We start from the raw sequence: 24,138 nt of genomic DNA on the forward strand, positions 1-24,138 counted from the left end.
GTCTAGGTAGAAAATCTAAAAGAATTAACAACAAAAAAACTTCTGGAACTAGTAAGTGGTTATGGTCAATCACTTTCCTATACACCAGCAATTAATAATTGGAATTTGAAATTAAAAACAAAATACCATTACATTAGCACTCCAAATATGAAATAAATACATAATTAAATCTAACAAAATATGTACAAGATCTATATGAGGAAAAGTACAAAACTCTGATTACTTAAATCAAAGAAGAACAAATTGGGCTTCCCTGGTGGCGCAGTGGTTGGGAGTCCGCCTGCCGATGTGGGGGACACGGGTTCGTGCCCTGGTCCGGGAAGATCCCACGTGCCGCGCAGTGGCTGGGTCCGTGAGCCATGGCCGCTGGGCCTGCGCGTCCGGAGCCTGTGCTCCGCAACGGGAGAGGCCACGGCAGTGAGAGGCCCGCGTACCGCAAAAAAAAAAAAAAAAAAGAAGAACAAATTAATGGAGAGAGATTCTATGGTCATGAATAGAAAAAACTCATTGTCAAGATGTCAGTTCTTCCCAACTTGATCTATAGATTCAAAACAATCCCAATCAAAATCCCAGCAAGTTATTTTGTGGATATTGACCAACTGATTCTAAAGTTTATATGGAGAGGCAAAAAAATCCAGAATAGCCAACGCAATGTTGAAGGAGAAGAACAAAGTTGGTAGATTGACACCATCTAAATTTGAGCTTTACAATAAATCTACAATAATCAAGATAGTGTGGTATTGGTGAAAAAGAGACAAATAGATCAGTGGACTAGAGAGCCCAGAAATAGACCCACACAAATACAGTCAACTGATCTTTGACTAAGGCACAAAGGCAATACAATGGAGCAAAGACAGTCTTTGCAAACAAATGGTGCTGGAACAAATGGATATGTGCAGGCCAAAAAGAAAAAAAGAATCTAGATACAGACCTTACACCCTTCATAGAAATTAACATAACATGGATCATAGACCTAAGTTGAAACACAAAGCTATAAAACCCCTAGAAGATAACATAGGAGAAAACCAAGATGAACTTGGGTATGACGACGACTTTTCAGATACAACACCAAAGGCACAATCCGTGAAAAAAATAATTGATAAGTGGGACTTCACTGAAATGTAAAACTTCTGCTCTGTGGAAGATATCATCAACAGAATTAGAAAACAAGCTGTAAATTTGGAGAAAATACTTCCAAAAGACACATACACTAAAGTACTGGTACCCAAAATATGCAAAGAGCCCTTAAAACTCAACAATAAAACAAACACCCCGATTTAAAACTGGAGGGAAGCTGAACAGACTCCTCACCAAAGAATATATACAGATGGCAAATAAGTATATTAAAAGATGTTTAACGTCATATATTGTCAGGGGAACGCAAATTAAAACTACAGTGAGACACCACTACACACCTACTAGAACAGCCAAGATCCAGAGCTCTGACATCACCAAATGCTCACCAGGATGTGGAGCAACAGGAACTCTCATCATTGCTGGCGGGAGCACAAAACGGTGTAGCAACCACTTTGGAACAAGCTTGGCAGTTTGTTACCAAACTAAACATACTCTTGCCATATTATCCAGCAGTCGTGATCCTTGGTATTTACCAAGTGAGTTGAAAACTTACAGCTGCACAAAAGCCTGTATGCAGCTTTAATCATAACTGCCAAGACTCGAAAGCACCCAAGATGTCCTTCAACAGGTGACAGGATGAACAAACTCTGTTCCATCCAGACAGTGGAATGTTAGTCAGTGCTAAAGAGAAATGAGCTATCAAGGCATGACTTAAGGAGGGATTTAAGGAGGGACCTTAAATGCACATTAGTAAGTGAAAGGAGCCTGTCTGAGTCATATACACTGTATGATTCCAACTGCATGACATTTTGGAAAAGGCAAAGCTGTGGTGACAACAAAAAGCTCAGATGTTGGGGGGCAGGACGAATGAACAGGCTGACCACAGAGGGGCAGGAGGAATGAACAGGCTGACCACAGAGGACTTTCAGGGCAGTGAAACTACTCTGAAAGATACTGTATCAGTGGATACATGTCATTATACATTTGTCCAAACCAAGAGGGAACCCTGATGTAAACTGTGGTCTGGGTGATGATGACGTGTCAGTGTAGGTTCATCACTTATAACAAATGGACCATCTGGAGGAGGATGTTGACACAGGGGAGGAAAGGGCAGAGGGTACACGGGACACCTGTACCTCCTGCTCAACTTCGCTGTGGACCTAAAACTGTTCTGTGAAAGTGAATAACAACAAAAAGGACTTATCTGGGTCTTGTAGGCCTAAACCCACGGTGGCCCACGACTCCCTACATGGCCCAGGAGCGCCATTCCCATGGCATTCTGCTGGAAGAGACTGGGGGTCGGGCAGAGCTGCAGCCCCACCCTGGATGCACAGCTCCACGGCCCCTCCCGTCACTGTCCTCCCGGGGTGCCACGGCCTTGGCCACGCCGAGGCGGCACACACCTTGCTTGTTGCTGGGGCCACTGTCACCGGCCTCTTCCTTCCAACCCTTGGGTGTGCTCCTGCTGCAGTTCCGGTGGCTGACCACCCACTTGAGGATGCTGGAGGCCACCGTGCGCCGGAAGTCGTCTGAAAGGACACCAAGGCCTCACCCCCGTGCCTGCGCTGGGGACGGGAACTCAGCCAGCGCCAGCCATTCCCAGCCCGGCATCCCACTGCGTGCGGGGGCCTCACTCCTGCCTCAGAGCCCTCCGGGGGCCGGGCGCTCCCCCACCGTCCACACCCTCCACCTCCACACTCATCCTCCCTCCTCTGCGGAGGGGAGCCTCATCCACCCCAGGACCTCCACCCCAGCTGCGCATCCACCCTGCCTACAGGCCCAGAGGCAGAATCCATGCACCCCGTTTCCTGCCCCTCTCCTGCACCCCCAGGGCCACGGTCTGTGGCACCGTCACCACCTCTCCCTGTCCCCGTGTCCTCAGCCCTGCACAGAGGGATCCTTCTAGAAGAGCCCCCTGCTGACAGCACCAGGACCCTCCCCATCACACAAGCCCCTCCGGACCTTCCTGGACATGTTGGCTCCCACCGCTCTAACTGCGGGTGGCTGGGGGCCCTGCTGCATCCACCAGCGCAGAGGCAGCTCAGGGTCCCCCAGACCCAGGCTTGGAGCCAGGCTGCCTCTGAGCGCCTGTCACATGCCAGGGGCAGCGGCCAGGGGAGGCTCGCCTCCGTGAGGGGCCTGGGAGGCGAGGCTGCTCCCCACCCCAAGTAGCTGGATATTCCAGCAACTTCTCTCCCAAACCTGCTCCTTCCCCACCTCAGCTGAGGCCACCCTACCCGGCATCCACCGGCCTGGCACTACTGCTGCCCTGGAAACACCCAGAACCTGAGCCCCCCACGCGGCCCCTCACCCACCCCCCTCCGTCCATCAGAACACATGCTCCTGACATCACCAGCCCTCTGCCCGAGGACGTGCGGGCACACTGCCTGCTGCAGGGCTGGCCTGGAGCTCCCCAGCCAGCCGCCCTCAGCCCCCCTCTCCTCTGGGTCTCCGCCCGGCGCCCCATCTTGCGAGGCCCCTGCTCACGGCCCTGCCCCCGCTGCGCTTCTCACCTCTGCCCCCGCCCCGCCCCTGCCTTGTCCTGCAGCCGGCCATTGGCTCCTGGGAGCCCCGGCCTGGGGTCAGGGCACAGGGCAGGGGTGCTGGGCAGATGCCGCTCTCTACAGCCCCCCAGACGGGCGCTCAGGAAACACGGGTCCCCCCCGAACGACCCCCTCCCTGCCTGCCCTGCCCTTCTCCTTCTCTCTCCTGTGCCTCCAGGCAGATCGAACCAGGCACCAGCCTTTGTCCCCAGCCCAGAGGCCGTTGTCCCCGTGTGCCCCAGGCACCCAGACCCAGGCCCAGCACCACCCCCATGCCGGCCTCTCCCAGAAGCCTCGTCAGAACCAAGCTGCTGACACTTGGCCTCCTGCCTTGCAGACGCTGCCCATGGAAGTTTCCAGACTGGCTCCTACCACGTGAAACAGAGCTGAGGTCCCAGGTGCTGGGATGGGACCGGGCCCTCCGCCATCACCCCACCCCCACCCCCAGCCCTGCGGCCCCTCCTGCAGGAAGGTGGGCCAGAAAGAGGCCCCGCCGGGTTTCCGGGCCCAACGCTCAATGCCAGGCGCCTCGGCCGGGCCGCCAGCCACTCACCCAGGAACTCTCGCTTCTCGCTCTCGGTGCAGAGGCCGTAGCAGCGTGGGAAGAAGGAGTCGGGGTTGGCCTGGACGTACCACGGCAGGTTCCGCAGGCTCACGCACAGCCCGATCTCCAGAGACAGCGGCACGTCAGGCCCGCCGGCCACGCGCCAGGCCAGCTTGGACCACTCTCAGTGCCCACGGGCCTGGCTGGGCAGCACCGGCTCCAGTGGGCTCCCGGGAGGGCACCTCCTGCAGCCGCCCGGCCCCATGGGCTGTCCGCATAGCCCACACCCAGACGGACACCAGCGGCCCAAGGCCTGGCAAGGATGTGGGGGGGGCGGAGCCCTACAGGGAGCCCCGGGGGCAGCCGTGCACTTCATCCCTGCTCCTCTGTCACCCTTGAGGGTTTAGGGGACGGCGCCCTTGTTGCCAGGGAAGCCCCTTTACCCAGTCGCTCCCAGGGGGTACACACAGGCCTGTCCCTCCCGGGCTGGCCCCGCCCCTAGCCTCAGCCCTCAGGGTAAATGGTGAACGGCTGCCTGGACGGGCTGGCGGCTGAAAGGGGGAGAGGGCAGGAAGTGCCCGTGTGGCAATGCCCCCTGCAGTTGGAAGTCACAGCGCAGGTGAGGGTGGCCCGGCCCCCCTGGGATCCGGAGCCCCTCCAGGGCCCAGAGCCTGGGTCGGGCTGCGGTGTCAGCCGTCACCTGCCCTGTCTTGGGCTTGGCCTGTGCGCTTGGGGCCGCCCAGGGACACAGGGCGAGGGGCACAGGGGCTCTGGGGGGCGGTCTGAGGGCAGCAGCACGGAGCGGCTCTGGACTCTGCTGCCGGGCCAGGCCAGCAGGAGACTCCAGTCCTGGAGAGGCGCCCCCAGGGAACCGGTCCCCGAGTGGCGCACCCGGCTCCGGAGGTGCTGGCATTTCAGGAGGCGGGGTGCTGCCCCGCCTGCGCCCCCAGCCCTCCCACTCACCTTGGTGGTGAAGGACGCCGTCTTCCCGTAGTGATTCAGCATCTGGTCGCAGCTCAGGCTGTGATAGTCAATGATGTCCCTTTTGATTGTCCAGAGGAAGTATGGTGTTTCATTTTTTACCAACCTGGACTGGCAAGAAAAAACCTTCATCCACACCCAGCACCCAAGGCTCACGTCTCTGACAATGGGACACGCCAAGACTAAAGGAACCGGGGTTTAGGTGAGAAGCGGCGTGTGATTTCCGTGACTCCCATCCTGACTGCGGCCTCGCACGTTCCTCGAGGGTCTGCTGCGGGCTCACGTGGGAGCAGCTACCACACAGGGCTTCCGATGGCACAGGGGTGGGGGGCTTCGGGGTCTGGGCTGCAGGGGCCCCGAGTGAGGTCTGAGCTGCGCCCCCCATGGGTGCCCACGCCGGCCGCAGGGACACACCACGTGTGGACCTGGGAGAGTCCCCGTCCCTGGCCGCCGGGACACAGGCTCCTCCGCTGCCCCCGCACCTTCAGAATGCAGGGGCCCATGAGAGCAGCTGTCATTTGTCACAGTGTGTGAGGAACCGTCGTACACGGAAGTTTAGACAGAGGCTTGGTGGCCACCCGGGCGCCCGGGACGAGAAACGGGTGGGTGACTGGGGTGTCCTCGGTGTCTGCACTTTTGTGTTTACAAAAATGGCATGTTTTTGGTCAAAATTTCTAACCATACAAAGAGATACTAGGAAAGGGAAAGATTCTCCAAAATCCTACCCTAGAGATGACCCGGACACCCTTTGTGGTCACTGTCTGCAGACAGCATATCAGGACCACCTAAGCCCCCCGTGACTCAGGTCAATCGACCTTGACCCCTGTGTTCCGGCAGGACTGGCTCCCCCCACCCGACAACAGCACTGTTGCTGGGGGGTGCAGGGAGGGGGCTGCTGGGGCCCAGGCCGCCAACGCCACTTCCAAAACGCACCCACCCAGCTCCCTGAACGCTGGGCTCGAGCCCTTGGTCCTCGTTCCCGCTCTCAGAGTGACATGTACAGCTCCTGCTGCCACCTTCCCGTGTAAGTGTCATTTGTCACACTGTGTGATGAACCGTCGTACACGGAAGCATAGACAGCAGCTTGGTGGCCCCCCGGGCGCCTGGGGTGAGAAACGGCCTTCGGTCCAGAGCTGACGCTCCTGCACAGGCCCGGCCCCCTGCACCCACCCCCGCCGACTGCCCACGCCCCCTACCCGCGGACAGCCCCCCAGCCTCACGGTCAACTTTCACAGAAAGGAATCCGCTCTGGGAACTTGCAGTGATGGGCTCCCCGGCCTGTCGGGGCTTTGCCCGTTTCTATTGGATCGTCATCTGCTCCTGACCTGTGAGCACGTCACATGTTCTGAGTACCAGATCTTTTAACTCGTAAGCCCTGCAAGTACCTCCCTGAGCGGCTCGTCTTTTCGTTCTGTTCACGGGGTCACATGAGGGACAGGAGCTCTTCAGTGCGGTCAACGCGTCACGCTTGCTCGCGGTGGACGCTGTTTGGTCTTGTTTTAACTTTCTTCCCTCCCCTTGAGTCGCAGTGGCCCTCTGTTATCGGCCAGCAGAGCCCTCCCGGGGCAGCACAGCTCTGCAAAGCCCATCCCTGATGGCTGACCTGCCACCAGGGAGCATCGAGGCCCGGGAGCTGGGCCCTGTGGCAGCTGCCCCGCCCCGCAGGCAGGCGCTGCGTCCAGCAGACTCCACCGCCACCGTCGCCGCCTGGGGGCTGTTCTGATCCTGTCCCACAGGGTTTCCACAGACCACAGGCCCAGCTTGCCTGCCCACACGTGGAGGCACACACGTGGACACTCAGAAACACGGGGCACACGGATGCACACACGTGCACACGCATGCACTCGCGCGCATGTCCTCGAGGCCGGGCGTGACCGTGGCTTTGCCACATCTCCCCCCCCAGGACACGGCACAAAGGCAGGTAAACGTCAGCCGAGACCCCTCCAGAGCCCACGGGACCTACCATCACATCGTGGATGTCGTCTGTTTTCCTCAAAGCCACTTCTTGACTTTCTTTGCCTTCAGCATGTTTGTTTTCTGCAAACACAACACACAGGAGATGTCAGTGCATCATGGCCGGAAGGCGTGACCACAGCCGGGCCCACGACAGGGCCCAGTGCGGAGCAGGTGCCCCCATGGGTCCCGAAAGGAGCAGGGTCGAGTCAGGCTCGGGTGTCCACCGCGTGGCACCCCCGCCAGGGGCCGTGCCGGGGTCGGGGACCCGGGACGTGGGCAGGGCTGTGAGCTGGGTCTCAAGCACCGTGTGGGACAGGGCCCAGCGCAGACCCTGGAGCCAAGAGGATGAAGACTTTGTGCCGAGCAGGGGGCAGGCACAGGTGGGGTCAGGGAGGACCCGTGACCAGGGGCTGGGTGCAGCGGGCACTGCTGGGGGCCAAGCATGGGGCAGAGGAGGGACAGTCAGGGCCAGGCCGCTAAAGGACGATGAACACCATCCAGACACAGGAGGAGGTCTGGGCATGGACGGTGGGACACCAAGAAGTGACCAGTACCAGGGTTTGAAAGGGCTCGCCAGTGCCCGGACGCCTGGGGCGGGGGCCGGGAGGTGACTCCTTCCCCAAGGGCGAGGCCACAGCACAGGACCCGCAGAATCGACTCACGTCTGGGTCCTCGTGACATACACACAAACCTCTCACACCGAAACACAAGACACCTCCAGTACTCTACCTGGCGCTCCTTCCCCTTCGTCTTTGACACTCGGAACGACCTTGGGCAGAAAGTGGAACCTCTTCTCCACCCAGCCCTTCCTCCGCAGGGAGGCCCGGATCACCGGGGAGTGTCCGTAGATGGAGAAGATCTTCTTTTCCTTGAATTGCAAGAACGTATTTGAAATTAAAGAATTGAAAACGAGGCAATTTTGTCTCTGCAAGAGGAGTCTACTCTCAGGATGACACAGGCTGCACCGGCGGGAAGACACCTGTGTTCTGCTATGAGGAAATCCCCCAGGAGCGTTGGGACAGCCGACGGGTTGGGGCCGGGCAGCCCCCGGGCAGGCCCACTCCGCCGTGTGTGTGCCTGCTGCCCCAAACGTGGAGGCCAGGAGGCACAGCACAGCCAGGACCTCCATGCTTCCTGAGGCTCAGACTCCAGCTCAGGGCAGCTCCAGGTCTGAAAGGCGGGATGCAGGACAGGGCCCGAGGGCCTGTGCTCTGCGGCTTTCTTTTCTCTGCAAAGGTGACCGCCCCTCATGCCTGGGGTGGGGGAGCTGCTCGAGGTTTGAGAGGAGAGGGGGGAACAAATGCCCACCAATGGCTGGAGGGGCAGTGCGAACTGCCCAGGGCCAGCACCAGGGGAGCTGGGGGCTCTGCCCATCACTGTGGGAATGAGGCCAGCTGCCAGGGGCCAGGCAGGGAGTTGGTAGCTTGCATCCGCTGCCTTCCCAGATGAGGGACAGAGGGCAGGAGAGTGATGGTCATGCTGGAGCCCCAGGGCCCATGCTGCTGAGGACATAGCCTGGACACATCCGTTGGACGGGGTCAGAGGGCAGCAGCTGCAGGGCAGGGTCAGGGAACAGGGGTATGGTCAGCAGTGAGCTTAGGGCCTCATGAGCTTAGGGCCTCATTAGCTTGTGAGAGCAAGAGGGGAGGCCAGGGCAGCAGGGGGAGGCGGCTCAAACTCACTAGGGTCCCTAATAAGACTCTGAATTTGAAAGACAGACTATCCTGGGTGGGCCTGACCTAATCAGGTGTGCCGCTTAAAAGAGGGTCCAGGATTCTCTCAAGTCAGAGATTGAAAACAGCAGAGACTGTCTCTCTCCACTGCTGGCTTTGAAGAAGGTGCCACAAGGAAATTAATTCTGCCAACAAGCTGAGGAAGCTTGGAAGCAGGTCCTTCCCCTGTTGAGCCTTCAGATGAGACCCCATCTGGCTGATGCTTCATTTCACCCTTGACAGACACTGAGCAGAGGACCCAGCCTGGACCCCTGACCCACAGGAGATAATACGTGGTGTGTTTAAGCGGCTAAATTCATGGTGATTTGTCACGCAGCATCGGTGGCTAACATGGGTCCCAGCGGGAAGACTGCGAACACATGCCAAGAACGTGTGGGCTTGTGGCCAGACGCTGAGAACTCAAGTCCCAGCGCCCACATGAAAGACCTCCAAGCCCCCTTCTAATCAGAACCTCAGTCCAAAGCCTGGCCTCACCCTCGACAGGGCCGTGCACCACGACAGGGGCCACTGTGAGGAGAGGCGGGCAGGGAGTATGACAACAGCAGGAATGTCAGTGCCCTGCAGCTCCAGCAAGACCTCCCAGCTGCGTCCAATCCTCTCCTTAACTGGAGTCCAACTGAATGACTTCAGAAAATCTGATTAACTTTAATAAGTCAGCACAGTACAATACATAAGGGAACTACAAAAGGACAAAAAAGAGTACAAGATTTCTAACATAAGAGAGGGAAAATGGAATAATAAAAAGTAATCAGTCCACAAGGAGGCATGAAAGGAGAGGACAACTGAACAGACAGTGCAAGCCAGATGAATGCAACATGATGGGAATACACCAGTGTTTAATATAGATAAATACACAAAAGGCTCCAGTTAAAAGGTAAGGAGTGCCAGACTATATCTTTTTTTAATCTAAATCTATGTTGTTTACAGGAGAAAATCAGAAGCACAACCCTACAGATAGATAAAAAATAAAAGGATCTATATATGGGACAGAATAGCCTCTGGGACAAAGAAACATCACTAAAGTAAAGAAAATCATCCCGTAATTTAAAGCAAACGTTCAATTCACCAGAAAGATACACTTGCACCCATTAAGATGGCTATAAATTATATAGAGCAAAAACTGGCAGAAGCACGAAGTAGACAAATTCCCAATTACAACAGGGTATCTAACATGCTTCTCCCAGGAAATTAGAGAACACAGAGAAAAAAATTTCAGTAAGGCTAGACGACTTCAACAACGCAAGTAACACGCTCTACCCTGATGGCTGCGAATATAGCACTCTACGTCAACGTTTATATAAATTAACAAAATGCTAGGTATAAAGCAGGTCTGAACACATTTCAATGGAAAAACATTGTACCCATTACATCCTCAACCACAGGCAATCAAACTAGAAATCAATATCAAAATAAATAGAAAAAGAGCCACCAGTTTAGAAATTAAGAACCATAGTTTTAAGTAACACACAGTCAATGAAAAGCAATAATATGAATTATAAAATACTTTGAACTGAATCTCATCAAAAACACTACAAAATGAAATCTTTTGAAATGCAGCTAAAGCAGTACTTAGTGGGATGTTTGTAGCCCTGAATGTTTATATGTTTTAAGGTCTCAGAAGAAAATCTGAAGATTAAATTCTACTTATATGAAGTCCCAGAAAGGACAGTGGTAGGAAGCACAAAGGGCACATCCGTGGTTGCCAGGATTTGGGAATAACTAGGGCGGGAGGCAGCTTCCAAGGGGGCAGAGGTGCTGTCATGTCTGCAGGGGTTCATGCTGATGACACACGTCACCTGTGCTGTGCTTCTCTCTCCAGGTACATCCAGCCCATCACAGCCTGAGCTGTGCACTTATGATCTGTACACTCTCATGTGTGTGCTGTGCTTCAGAAGAAAGTTAAGGGAATGAGCACATTTCCACGTGTTAATGTGTGTTGGCTTTGTCAGTGCTTCCCCACTGTCCCGGCCTGAGCAACGCAAACGCGTGATAAGGACAGAGGATCACGTTCTCAGAGTGGTAGCCGTGGAGCCACCTGCCCCCATTTGAAGAACGCTTGTCCTTCTTTATCTCCCCCAAATTCTCCCATTCTGCTGAAAGGTAGGCCTCCCCCTTGAGGAAGTGGGTGGGTATGCCAGCTGCCCCACTCGAGCCCCAGAGTTCCTCTCCTGGGCACAAACCCCTCTCACATGCAAGTGTCCTCACCGTGTCACCCGGGAGCCTGGGGCAGGGGGAGTGGATGGGAGGGGGTCTGTGAGGCACTAGGAGTCTGTCCCTTGTCTGGGATGTGTGTCCACAGCTGCAGTCACACGACTGCATGGCTGCAGGGGAGATTTTTACCGTGTATGTGTCTGCGTTTTTTGAATTTTGAAAGCATTACCTATTTCAAAAGTACAGCTGAAACATAAAGTAACTGGCAGAAGCCTCCAGGCGGGGGCCAGGACTGCGGGGGCCGCCTCCCATGGGCGGGGCGGGGGGGGCGTCAGAGGCAACAAACTCACTCTCCAAATTCCAAAACGAATTTCTGTTCTTAAAAGTACCCCTCCCCCCGAGCCCCAAAGAGCATTTACCTTGATTGCCTTGTCCGTTAATTGTCTTGCTATTTTGTATTTGTCTAATTTGAGGGAAGAAATCAAGTCTTGGGAAATTCCTCGTTTTAATTCTACAAAAGAGAAACAGACATCAAGGCAAAGGGAAGAGCGAACAAGTGACATTCGGACTCAGGAGACACCAGCCTAATCCCCATGTCCAGCCCCCCACAGCACTCGGCCAGCCCTCAGCCTCTGCCTGGGCCAGCCTTCCGGCCACCAGCCCCTCTGGGGTCCTCTCTGGACCCTGACCAGCAGACTCCTATCAGCACACAGCAAGCGTAGCAGCGTCCATATAGGCGTTACAATGAAACCCCTCATCCCTGCACCTGCCCACTCCCTCCTCCACCTCTCGTCTCTCCTCTCTCCACAGCGCGTCTCCTGGCTCCACCACAGACAAGCTCGGACCGAGGTCACACGTGCACAGGCCAATCCCGTGGTCACTCCCCGCGTCCAGGTCTCTGCCAGCACTGGACACTCAGCCGGCCAGTCCCTGCTCCCCTGAGCCCCGCTGTCCCTCCCTCACTGCCACCCCTTCTCTCTCCCCATGCCCTAACTGTGGCCAGGCCCAGGCCTGGACCGCAGACATCTGTGCTTCACCTCCCCGTCCACCCTGGGCCATCTCATCCCAGATGGTGGCTTGAATTCCACGGGGCAGATGCTCCTGCAATGTACACACCCCGGCAGACCATCCGACCTCCCGACGCCTCCTGGACGTCCAAAGAGCATCCCAGGTGGGCAGGCAGGCAGTGACACCCTGGCCACCCACCCACCTGCTCCACCTGCAGCTCCCTCCACCCCGTGGACCCCAGAGACCCACACCCTCGGAGCCAACTGATGCAGGCAAGGGAGAGCACCGAGGCCCTGAGCGGGGGTGGGGCTGCAGCAGCGGCCTGTCCACATGGAGAGGGGAGCCCTAGCCCCACCTGGGGACACACGGTAACTGGACGTGGGTCACAGGCGCAAGTGTGAAACGTGCACAGGAGCCGGGAGGGGCTCTCAGAGCCTCGGGCTAGGCAGCAAGTCCGAGATGCTCCACAAAAGCACTGATCATCGAAGCTAAAATGGGCAAATCAGACTTTATCAAAATTGAAATGTTCTCCTCGGCTAAGAAAATGAGAAGGCAAACCCTAGACTTGGGGAAAAAAAATACAATACATTCAACTGACAAAGCAGACACCAAGGTGCATCTGAGGGCTTCCACATGTGGGGAGTTCTGGACAGTCAGTTACAAACCAGAGCAGGGCTGGCAGGACCACCAGGAGGACACAGTAGCCTCAGCTGCACATAGGCACAGGCACTGCCCTCGGTCACTGACACAACCACAAAGGTCAGTGAGGGTGAGGATTGAATGTGACTGTCCGCCCCTCACCTCACACGCACACAGAACACCTCGCTCAGTGGCCGCCATCCTGCCCATTCCAGGACACAGGGAACATTTATTAAAATTGACCACTGAGATATTCTTAACCAATTTCAAAGGGACAGTAGCCACATAGATCATGTCCCCTGATCACAGAGCCGTGAAGTCAGGGAGTTTAATCAGAAGACAAAGTAACAACAGGAGATTAACACACATTTCACAAACGTGCTTCTGAATAACGCGCGTCAAAGAGGAGATCGGGATAAAGAGTAATGAATGTTTCTTAACTAAATGAGAGTTAAAATACCAAGTATCGAATCTTGTAGCTAGGTTCTGTTTATAAAGCGATTTTTAGCTGTAGATGCAAATAGTGGAAAATAATAAAGGCTAAGGACAGTCAGTGAAGCGTCCATCTCAGATATTAGAAAGATCACCTCAAAGTCAAACCCAAAGAAATCACCAGAAAACTACCAGCAAATTCAAACCCAAACAAATCATCAATACCAGATATTACCAGAGGAGATATTAATAAAATGTTTTTTGGGGGACTTGCCTGGTGGCACAGTGGTTAAGAATCTGCCTGCCAGCACAGGGGACACGGGTTCGATCTCTGGTCCGGGAAGATCCCACATGCTGTGAAGCAACTAAGCCCGTGCGCCAAAACTACTGAGCCCGTGTGCCACAACTACTGAGCCTGCACCTAGCGCTTGTGCTCCACAACAAGAGAAGCCACTGCAATGAGAAGCCCGTGCACCGCAACGAAGAGTAGCCCCCGCTCTCTGCAACTAGAGGAAGCCTGCGTGCAGCAATGAAGACCCCACACAGCCAAAATTAAAAATAAATAATTTTTTTAAGAAAACCCACAAATGTACTATAGAGAAAATTAGCAAAACCAAAAGTTGGATCTTTGAAACATTTTTTTTCAAATTGATAAACCTCTAAATAGACTGACCACAACACTATAAGACTAGAAATCAACTACAAGAAAAAAAACTGCAAAAAACACAAACAGGTGGAGGGTAAACAATATGCTACTAAACAACCAATGAGTGACTGAAGAAATCAAAGAGGAAATTAAAACATATCTGGAGACAAATAAAAATGGAAACACAACAATCCAAACTCTGTCAGACATAATAGCAAAAGCAGTTCTAAGACGGAAGTTGTAGCGATACAAGCCTACCTCAGGACACAGGAAAAATCTCAAATAAACAACCTAATCTCACACCTAAAGCAACTAGAAAAAGGAGAACAAACAACCTAATCTTACACCTAAAGCAACTAGAAAAAGAAGAACAAACCCAAAGTTAGTAGAAGGAAAGAAATCATAAAGATCAGAGCAGAAATAAATGAAATAGAGACTAAAAAAAACAATGGAAAAGATCAATGAAACTAAAAGCTGGTTCTTTGAAAAGGTAAACAAAATTGATAAATCTTTAGCTACACTCATCAAGAAGAAAAGGAAGAGGGCCCAAATCAATAAAATCTGAAATGAAAAAGGAGAAGTTACAACCCACACCACAGAAATATAAAGGATCATAAGAGACTACTGCAAGCAACTCTACGCCAATACAGTGGACAACCTAGAAGAAATGGACAAATTCTTAGAAAGGTACACTCTCCCAAGACTGAACCAGGAAGAAACAGAAAATATGAACAGACCAATTACCAGTATTGAAATTGAATCAGTAGTTTTAAAACTCCCAACCAGCAAAAGTCCAGGATCAGATGGCAGCACAGGTAAATTCTACCAAACATTTAGAGAAGAGTTAACACCTATCCTTCTGAAACTATTCCAAAAAACTGCAAAGGAAGAAACACTTACAAACTCATTCTATGAGACCACTATCACCCTGATACCAAAACCAGACAAAGATATCACAAAAAAAGAAAATTATAGGCCAATATCACTGCTGAACATAGATGCAATTATCCTCAACAAAATACCAGAAAACTGAATCCAACAATACATTAAAAGGATCATACACCATGACACCATGATCAAGTGGGATTTATCCCAGGGATGCAAGGATTTTTCAATATCTACAAATCAGTCAACATGATACATCACATTAACAAACTGAAGAATAAAAACCACATGATCATCTCAATAGATGAAGGAAAGGCTTTTGACAAAATTCAACATCATTTATGATGAAAACTCCCCAGAAAGCAGGCTTAGAGGGAACCTACCTCAACATAATAAAGTCCATATATGACAAACCCACAGCTAACATCATACTCAGTGGTGAAAAGCATTACCTCTAAGATCAGGAACAAGACAAGGATGCCCACTCTCACCACTTTTATTCAACATAATTTTGGAAGTCCTAGCCACAGCAATCAGAGAAGAGAAAGAAATAAAAGGAACCGAATTGGAAAGGAAGAAGTAAAACTGTCACTGTTTGCAGACAACATGATACTATACATAGACAATCCTAAAGTTGCCACCAGAAAACTACTAGAGCTCATCAGTGAATTCAGTACAAAGTTGTAGGATACAAAATTAATATACAGAAATCTGTTGCATTTCTATATACTAACAACAAAAGATCAGAAAGAGAAATTAAGAAAACAATCCCACTTATCATTGCATTGAAAAGAATAAAATACCTAGGGATAAACCTACCTAAGCAGGCAAAAAAACCTGTAGTCCAAAAACTATAAGATGCTGATGAAAGAAATTGAAGATGACACAAACAGATGAAAAGATATACCGTGTTCTTGGATTGGAAGAATCAATATATTAAAATGACCGCACTAGCCAAAGCAACATATAGATTCAATTCAATCCCTACCAAATTACCAATGGCATTTTTCACAAAACTAGAACAAATAATTTTTAAATTTGTATGGAAACACAAAAGACCCTGAATAGCCAAAACAATCTTGAGAAAGAAGAATGGAGCTGGCGGTACATACGCCCTGACTTCAGACTATACTACAAAGCTACAGTAATCAGAACAGTATGGTACTGGCACAAAAACAGAAATATAGATCAATAGATAGAGAGCCCAGAAATAAACCCATGTACTTATGGTCAATTAATCTATGAGGCAAGGATATACAATGGAGAAAAGACAGCCTCTTCAATAAGTGGTGCTCGGAAAACTGGACAGCTACAGGTAAAAGAATGAAATTAGAACATTCTCTAACACCTTATACAAAAATAAACTCAAAATGGATTAAAGACCTAAATGTAAGACTGGATAAAACTCCTAGAGGAAAACATAGGGAGAACACTCTTTGACATAAATTGCAGCAATATTTTTTTGATCCATCTCCTAAAGCAATGAAAATAAAAGCAAAAATAAACAAATGGGGCCTAATTTAACTTAAAAGCGTTTGCACAGCAAAGGAAACCATAAACAAAATGAAAAGACAACCTATGGACTGGAAGAACAAATTTGCAAATGATGCAACTGGCAAGGGATTAATTTCCAAAATATATAAACAGCTCAGTATCAAGCAAACAAACAACCCAATCAAAAAATGGGATTTAGAAGACCTAAACAGACATTTCTCCAAAGAAGACATACAAATGGCAATAGGCACATGAAAAGATGATCAATATCACTAATTACTAGAAAAATGCAAATCAAAACTACAATGAGGTATCACCTCACACCAGTCAGAATGGCCACCATCAAAAAGTCTACAAATTATAAATGCTGGAAAGGGTGTGGGGAAAGGGAACCCTCCTACACTGTTGGTGGGAATGTAAATTGGTGTAGCCACTATAGAGAACAGAATGAAGGTTGCTTAAAAAACTAAAAATAGGGTTATCATATGATCTAGCAATCCCACTCCTGGGTGTATAGCTGGAAAAGACAAAAACTCTAATTTGAAAAGATACATGCACCCCCATGTTCACAGCAGCACTATTTACAGTAGCCAAGACATGGAAGCGACCTAAATGTCCATCAACAGATGAATGAATAAAGAAGATGTGGTATACATATATATATACATATACAATGAAATATTACTCAGCCACAAAAAAGAATGAAATAATGCCATTTGCAGCAACATGGATGGACCTAGAGATTATCATATTAAGTGAAGTAAGTCAGATAGAGAAAGACAAATATCATTTGATATCACTTATATGTGGAATCTTAAAAAATGATACAAATGAACTTACTTACAAAACAGAAATAGATTCACAGATATAGAAAACAAACTTACGGTTACCAAAGGAGAAAGGTGGGATGGGAGGAATAAATTAGGAGTTTGGGATTAACAGATACACACTACTCTCTACAAAATAAATACACAACAAGGACCTGCTTTATAGCATAGGGAATAATATCTTGTAATAACCTATAATGGAAAAGAATCTGAAAAAGCATATATATATATATATATATATATATATATATATAGGTGAATCACTTTGCTGTATACCTGAAATATAAATATAAATATAAATATAGTAAATCAACTATACTTCAATAAAAAAGATATTATGAACATCCACATGTCAATAATTTGGCAATTCATATGAAATGGGCATTTTCCTTAAACGACACTGCTTATCAAAAGTGACATAAAAGAAATAGAAAATCCAGATGGGCCTATTTCTGTTAAACAAATTAACTCCATATTTAAAATGTTTCCCACAATGAAGCCAGGCCTAGATGGCATTAGAGGTCAATCTGTCCAAATATTTCAGAAGAAAAAAAAACCCAAAACCCCCCATATAAACCCTTTCACTAAAGAGGAAAGTAGAAAAGCCTTTTCAACCCTTTCTTTTTTTTTCTTTTTCAAGTTTTTTTTATGAGGTCATACATTTAACACCAAAATCTGACAAGGACCTTTTTAAAAGAAAGAAATATTACAAGCCAATCTTGCTTATAAAAATAGACACAAAAATCTTAAAATATTTGTAAATCAAATCCAGTGACATATAAAACAGTACACTTGACCATGTGGTATTTGTTTTAGGGATACAAAGTTTGTTTAATATTTGAAAATCCATAATGTAATCATTTGATAGACTAAAGGAAAAAATATGCAGAAGAAAACATATGATAAAATGTAATAACTACTTGTTTTAAAACTCTCAGTAAACTAGGAATAAAGGGAACTTCCTTTAAAACTTATAGCAACAAGAATTTATAGGTGTTTAATTTATAATTTTTGTGAATGACAACTCAGTTAAAAGATACTTGTACATTTTATAGGGAAAATATTAACCACTAGGGCTTAGAGAAAGGTATCCTGGTGAACCTGGATCAGTTTAGGGCCTCTGTATTATAACTATAAAATAGCTTCTAAAATGAAAATTCAATATTTTAGATAAATTTGCCAAAGAAAACTTGACAGTCAAAGAAATGTGAAAAAAAATCATGTTTAAAACATTTAAAAAAACTTATACATCATATTTCATGGTGAAACACTGAGTACTTTCCTCCTGTGTGGAAACAAAAAAAGATGTCCACTATATCATATCTATTCAACATTATACTCAAAAGTGCTAGCCCATGCAATAATGCAAGAAAAGGAAATAAGAGGTATTAAGACTGAAAAGATCTGCAGGTGATGATTGTGTATGTAATAAATCTAATTATTTCTATTTCCAAGCCAGGAAAATGAATTCAACTGTATTTCTATACGCTAGAGACAATCAGAAAATGAAACTCAAAAATGCCACCTACAGCAGTATTAAGCATGGATTATCTGGGAGTGATTCTAACAAAAGGTCTTGCACACCTGTAACTAAAAGTGGGAACCTTACTGACAAGAATGAAAGAGCTAATGTTCATGGTCAGAAGTCTGGATATTAAGATGTTAATTCTCACCCCAATTGATCTACACATTCAATGGAATCACAAAATTCCGGCAGGACTCGTGTGTGTGTGTGTGTGTGTGTGTGTGTGTGTGTGTGTGTGTGTGTGTTGGGGGGGGCTTATATTAACAATCGATTCTAAAAATGCAAAAGTCCAAGAAAACCTGAGCGCATCTTGAAGAACAAAGTCAGATAAATACTAAGACATTACGAGGCTCCTGGAATTAAAGCAGGCACTTCGGAATAAGGACGGGCAGACAGATCAACAGAACAGACGGATGCCCCCTCCCCGAGCCTGAGCTTGGCGGTCCCTTTCAGGAAACCCAGGGCGGCGGGCTCAGGACAATACTGACTAGATTCTCCTCTCCGCTCCGCTTCCGATGACGCAGACGGTTCCATTCCGGCCTCGGCCTCGGGCACCTCAACTTTCCTCCCTTCCACTGCCTGGACCCCTGCAAGGGGGTATCAGTGCTGCTAGAAGCAGGGAACTCAGAGGGGCAAGAGCAGGGCGGAGGTGGAGGGGGAAGTCTGGGGTTGGGGGGCGCAGGCTAGGGTCGGGGTGGGGGGGCCGAAGGCGGGGTCCAGAGGTGTAGGGCTGGGCAGGTCTGGAGTAGGGGGCGGTCAGGAGCTCCGAAGGAAGGGTAGGTCCGGGACTCCGCGGGGGTGGTCTAGAATCCCAGGGGCGGAGGGGCGGAGGGGCGGAGGGCGGTTGGCCCCGTGCTCACCCGGGAGGGGGCCCGTGCCCTCGCCCCGCGTCGCGCCGTCCCGCGTCCTCCGGTTGCCCGGGGTGACGGGCCCGGGCCGCGCGGCGCATTGTGCAGCAGCACCGGGGCGCCGGCAGCGGGGCCCGGGGAGCGCGGCTCGGCGGCGGCCGGAGCGGGGCGTGGGGTTGCGCGGGCGCGCGGGCGGCAGGGGGCGGCGGGAGCGGCTGCGGGAGTGGCTCGGAGTGCGGCTCCGGGGACGGCTCAGAGTGCGGCTCCGGGGACGACAGCGCGCGGGGGCCGTGGGGTCCCACAGGCCGCGGTCGGGGGCATCCAGGCGGGGCCCCCGGCAGGGGCTGCAGTCCGAGGCGCGGCCACGGCCCGCGCGGGGGCCGGGGCGCCGGGGGCCGGGCATGGTGTCCGCGGGGAGGAGGGCCAGCGAGTGGCGCGCGCCCCGCCTGGGATCACGCGGTCCCGCCCTGCTCCGGGTGTCAGAGTCACACAGACCCGCCCTGGCAGTCAGAGCCCCCCAGGTCATAAAGACCCGAGGGCCACACCCGGGCCCCCGCCCCTGCGGAACCAGCCGGGCTGTCCAGGGCAGGCTGTGTCCTGGGACCCTCGGGCCTCTTTCTGGTCCACACCTCGGGCCTCCCTCTGCACCTAACATCCGATGTCCCCCAGCAGAACGCCCCCAGCCCACCAGGGAGTGTGCTCTGGTGTCCCCAGGGTCACTTGTGGGGCCTGACCCGCCGCCCCGGGGGTTCCCAGCATCGGCCAGTGTCCCAGCCCACCCAGATATCCTGCGTCTCTGGTCCAGCATCTTTGCGGAGGGAGGGGTGAGTAGGCAAGACCCGCCCACCCCATCAGTGCCTTTCCTCCTGGTAACTTTCCCAAATCTACATGTCGTCTTTATTTGGTTTAAAAATCTTTATTTTGCATCTAACTACCCAAGATAACCCGAAAGTGAGGTTCTGCGCCCACTCAATGAGGGGTGGTGGGCATTCCCCTGGGTGGGCCCCAGTGCCTTTCCCGTCTCCACCAGATCCCACTGCAGACTGGCTCAGGGCAACATAAATCATGAATAAATTAAAAGGTGGCCCTCGCCCCCGTCCCCCTCCTATGCTTTACCTCTCAGTTGTTTCAAATACCCAGAGACCCAGAGTTAAACAGGCACCTGGGCCACGTTGACATGTTAGCATTTATTGCTCAGGCGGTATTAAACTATGTCACACAAAAATGTAAATTGACAGAGACAGGACTATACACTTTTAAAACCCCATTTGTGTGGATTTTTCAAGCTCTCTCTGAAATAAGAAAGTGCAGGCCTGTGTTAAGCCCCCAGGCACCTCATTCCAGCTCTAAGACTCAGACTTTCTGGACCCCCAGGAGACATCAGCCACACCTGCACTGTCCCCTTGGCTCCCGTCCAGGCTGGGGAGCTGCAGGAAGGGGAGGGGGCCCCGTGGGCTGTGGCTGGGTGGGGGCTGCTTGTGTGCAGGTGAGAGCCACCTTGCTGCCCCCGTGCTTGTCTGGGGGCCTGAGCAAGGCATTCGTCTTCCTGGCCCGCCCGGGACACGGAGGCCACCGAGACGTGGAGATGTGAGCTGTCAGTTTTCAGAGCCTTGGACAAGGGCCTTACCCCAGAGAACACTGAGCTGCCACAGTGGAGGGGGTTGGCCCCAGTGTTGTTGACAGAGGGCTCAGGACGGGTGCAGGCTGACCGCTGCTGAGCTGGGTCTCCACTGGCCGTGTAGGACACCCGTGCATGGACCAGAGCCACTGAACGGGGTCCCTTCCGGAAAGACTGGGTTTAAGTATAGAGAGAGCAGAAACGCAGGCAGGTGGGTTTCACGTGGGGAAGGCTGCACATTGGGGGTGGGGGCTGCCCTGCACCCCTGGTTCTGGGGGAAGTAGCCCCACGGGCTCTCGAGACAGGGCGGAAGCAGCTCTGCCCTCGTCAAGGAATCCATGCTCAGTCAGCGGGCGGGGCCCCCAAGAAGAGAAGGGCCGAAATGGGTGAGATCCACGCATGGCTTAGCGAGGTGTGTGTGCTGGCTGCGGACAGTAGGTGCTCTACAAAAGCAGGGCAGGGAGGCGGGGCGAGGTTTGGAGGAGCAGACACCGGCAGCCGGTCACTGGTCGGACCGGGAACCCAGAGACCCGTGGTTGCCCAAATGTCAGCGCCTGGAGAATTCAGCTCTAGCGTGGGCCCCTCCCTTACCTGGGGGCCCCGTGCCACTGCTCCTGTGGTTAGGCCACCTCCGGAGCACTGAACTGATTCCAACCCCCCCAGTCGGCGCAAAATAGTCAACGTTTGCCTATTTCAAAATTAAACTACCGTAAGAAATGAAAACTCCACGTTGCAGCCCAGCCTGCCCTACGAAAGGGGAGGGGCGAGTTGGAAGGTCGCGGCTCGGGGACGACTAGAGTCTGTGCGTTAAGTTAACAAGAGGGGTGCGCAGTCACTGGGCCATTTGCACCATGACGGCTCTCCACGCTTTCTCCTTGTCAAACTCCTTCAGGGGGCTTCTGGCCACCTGTGACTGAGACAGGCAAAGAGTTATTTGTCCCGGGCCACCCACGCGGCAGGAAGCAGGAAGGAGACTCAGTTCCCTCTCACTACTCTGCTGTCCAGAGCCCCGGCACCTCCGGCCACGACCCAGAGCACATGTCCTCCGCAGGGGCGGGGCCTGGGCTGCGGGGTGGGCTCTGGATGGGGGGTGGGAGGCTGCCGTGAGTGGGCATCCTCCCAACAGCCGGGGAGCCGGGGGCTCGGGTGGAACCTGCCCCTGCCTCGTGAGGCCTCTTCCTGTGGGTCTGCATCCCAGCACCTGGCAGAGCAGCGTCTGCATTCAGTAGGTGCTCAGTAAATACTGCTGACTGTGGAATGATACACACCAGGGTGCAGGGGTAAGTCCCTCCAAGCTCTTCCTGGGGGCAGAGGCTGGACACTCCACAGAGAAGCGGTCTTGACCTGGCCCCGGAGGCTGTGAAGGCATCTCCAGGGGCATGACAACAGAGGAGGGAGGACGCTTGAGGCAACGGTCACCAAACAGGGAGGACAGCTGCCCGGTTCAGCACCCCCTGCGCCCCCAGAACTGGCAGTTCTGGAACATGGGGGGAGGATTCATTGGCCTGACACTGCACCTTGGCGTCCTGACGCAGAACCAGGGGGACCTCACGTGGGACCCAGGGACAAAGCCAACCCCGCTGGGGACTGACCACAACCGGGTAAAAACAACAACCAAACGACGCCATATGAGAAGTGCAACGAAGGGAGAGGTGGGGCAGGTAGGGTGGCTGAGGAAGGGCCAACGACGGACGCCGGAGTGCGTCCCCCGGGAAGGGCGGGAGAAGCCTCGTGGGGCGACAGGGTGACGAAGGCGGGAGGCTGGCCGCGCTGGACGTGTTGCCGGAGAGCAGCAGAGCAGGACGTGAGACGGGGCGGGCCCGGGTGGTGGCTGGGCGGGAGGAGCGCCTGCAGGGAGGGCCCTGCAGCAGCCTCCCAGGTACACGGAGCACCTGGAGGACAGTGGGCAGGTTTGCCCGGGAAAAGCACCACAGTGGGCAGCTCACGGGGAGGAGCCTTTCAGCCGTGGGGACAAGAGGCAGGGCCTGGGGCAAGTGCAGCGGCCTCGAGCCTGGCCGAGGGGCTGGCGTGACCCTCAGAGCCCGCCGGCCAGGGGTCGCTGCTGCCACGTCTGTAGTGGGCACCCTGACGAGCCGCAGGAGGGAAAGCTCTGTGATCCGTGCAGATGTCTGCCAAGTTCTCTTCTACATTTGTAAGAGTAGAACTGGAAGCATTCAGTCCATAACACCTTTCCAGAAATGGATTTGTGTTGGCCTGGCTGGCTTCAAAAGCGTATAACGTATTGTACCTTTCCAAGATTTTTCTGGGGCATTTTAAAAAATACGAAGTGACCCAACAGGTCTTGAAAGAAGTCAGCGCAGGTGGGCGTCGCTTTGCCCAGGGCCCTGGGAAGACAGCCCCACTGGGATGGGACGGGACGGGACGGGACAGGGAGCCACGCTCGCTCGGAGGCCACTCACCTCTCCCGCCGGGCGTCCCTGCGGGCCGGTCTGTGCGGCGTCCCAGGATGCGCCCGCCTTGAAGCGCACGCACTGGATGACCGTGGCCGTGTTGAGGCCCGCCTGCAGCAGCAGCTCCAGCATCAGCAGCAACAGAAGCGCGTCGTAGGACTGCCGGGGGTGGAGACAGGCGGTGAGCAGCCCGGGGCCTCTCCTCCTGGCTCTCAGCCGCCCCCAGGGCCCCACCGCGTGGGCCCACTGCCCAGGGAGGCAGCGCACAGGCTTCCCAGGCCGTGGCCCCGAAGCACAGACCGTGAGCCCTGCCGCAGTCTGTGTGGAGCGGTTTCAGGCTCTCACTCCACTGTGCCCTGTTACGTCACCAGCCTGAGCAGGAACATTCTGTCTCAGTGAGAGAGAGTTGAGGAAATCACTTCTGCTCTGGGTTTAACAGAGGGACACAAAGATGACCCGCCTCGTGGGGCGACACGGTGATGGTGCCGCTGCCCGGGTCAAGTCGTCCAGGCCTCCCAACAACCACTCGTGTCCACAGCGGAGCCACTGAAACCACCCGTGGCCTCGCCGAGGGTGCCCAGATGGGGCGGAGGTCTGCTGTGGAGGCCCCGAGCCGGACGAGAGACAGGGGCAGGGTCCGGGGCGGCGGGACACAGGCACGGTCGACAGATCCGTCTCGAGGCTGGAGGGTGCGGCACTGGCTGCTGGTGAGGAGGGGTCTGCCCAGGACTAGAGGGAGCCCCAGTGGCTGCAAGGACAACCACAGAGCACTGGCCCCTCCCCACACTGCAGGGGTGTCCTTCCAGCCTCAGAAATACAA

At 52.7% G+C, this 24,138-nt stretch overlaps 1 protein-coding gene across 4 annotated transcripts in view; it reads right to left on the reverse strand.

The window, feature by feature from the left end:
• The window catches only part of MLC1 (modulator of VRAC current 1), a 63,502-nt gene that overhangs the window by 21,797 nt on the left and 17,567 nt on the right, over positions 1-24,138 (reverse strand). Inside the window, exons 1-7 of one of the 4 annotated variants that reach the window (XM_067698451.1) lie at positions 23,328-23,477; positions 11,405-11,496; positions 7,831-7,969; positions 7,109-7,182; positions 5,128-5,256; positions 4,174-4,288; positions 2,481-2,606 (exon numbers count right to left, since the gene is read on the reverse strand). In XM_067698451.1, the coding sequence (XP_067554552.1) occupies positions 2,481-2,606; positions 4,174-4,288; positions 5,128-5,256; positions 7,109-7,111 (373 nt within the window). In that variant the 5' untranslated portion in view covers positions 7,112-7,182; positions 7,831-7,969; positions 11,405-11,496; positions 23,328-23,477. Of the gene's footprint in view, positions 1-2,480; positions 2,607-4,173; positions 4,289-5,127; positions 5,257-7,108; positions 7,183-7,830; positions 7,970-11,404; positions 11,497-18,929; positions 19,080-20,457; positions 21,815-23,327; positions 23,478-24,138 lie in introns of those variants that run through there. The other 3 variants (XM_067698449.1, XM_067698450.1, XM_067698452.1) reach the window with 3 other exon arrangements.

Source organism: Pseudorca crassidens, chromosome 11, assembly GCF_039906515.1.
Source record: "Pseudorca crassidens isolate mPseCra1 chromosome 11, mPseCra1.hap1, whole genome shotgun sequence".
In the NCBI taxonomy this organism is placed as follows: domain Eukaryota; kingdom Metazoa; phylum Chordata; class Mammalia; order Artiodactyla; family Delphinidae; genus Pseudorca; species Pseudorca crassidens.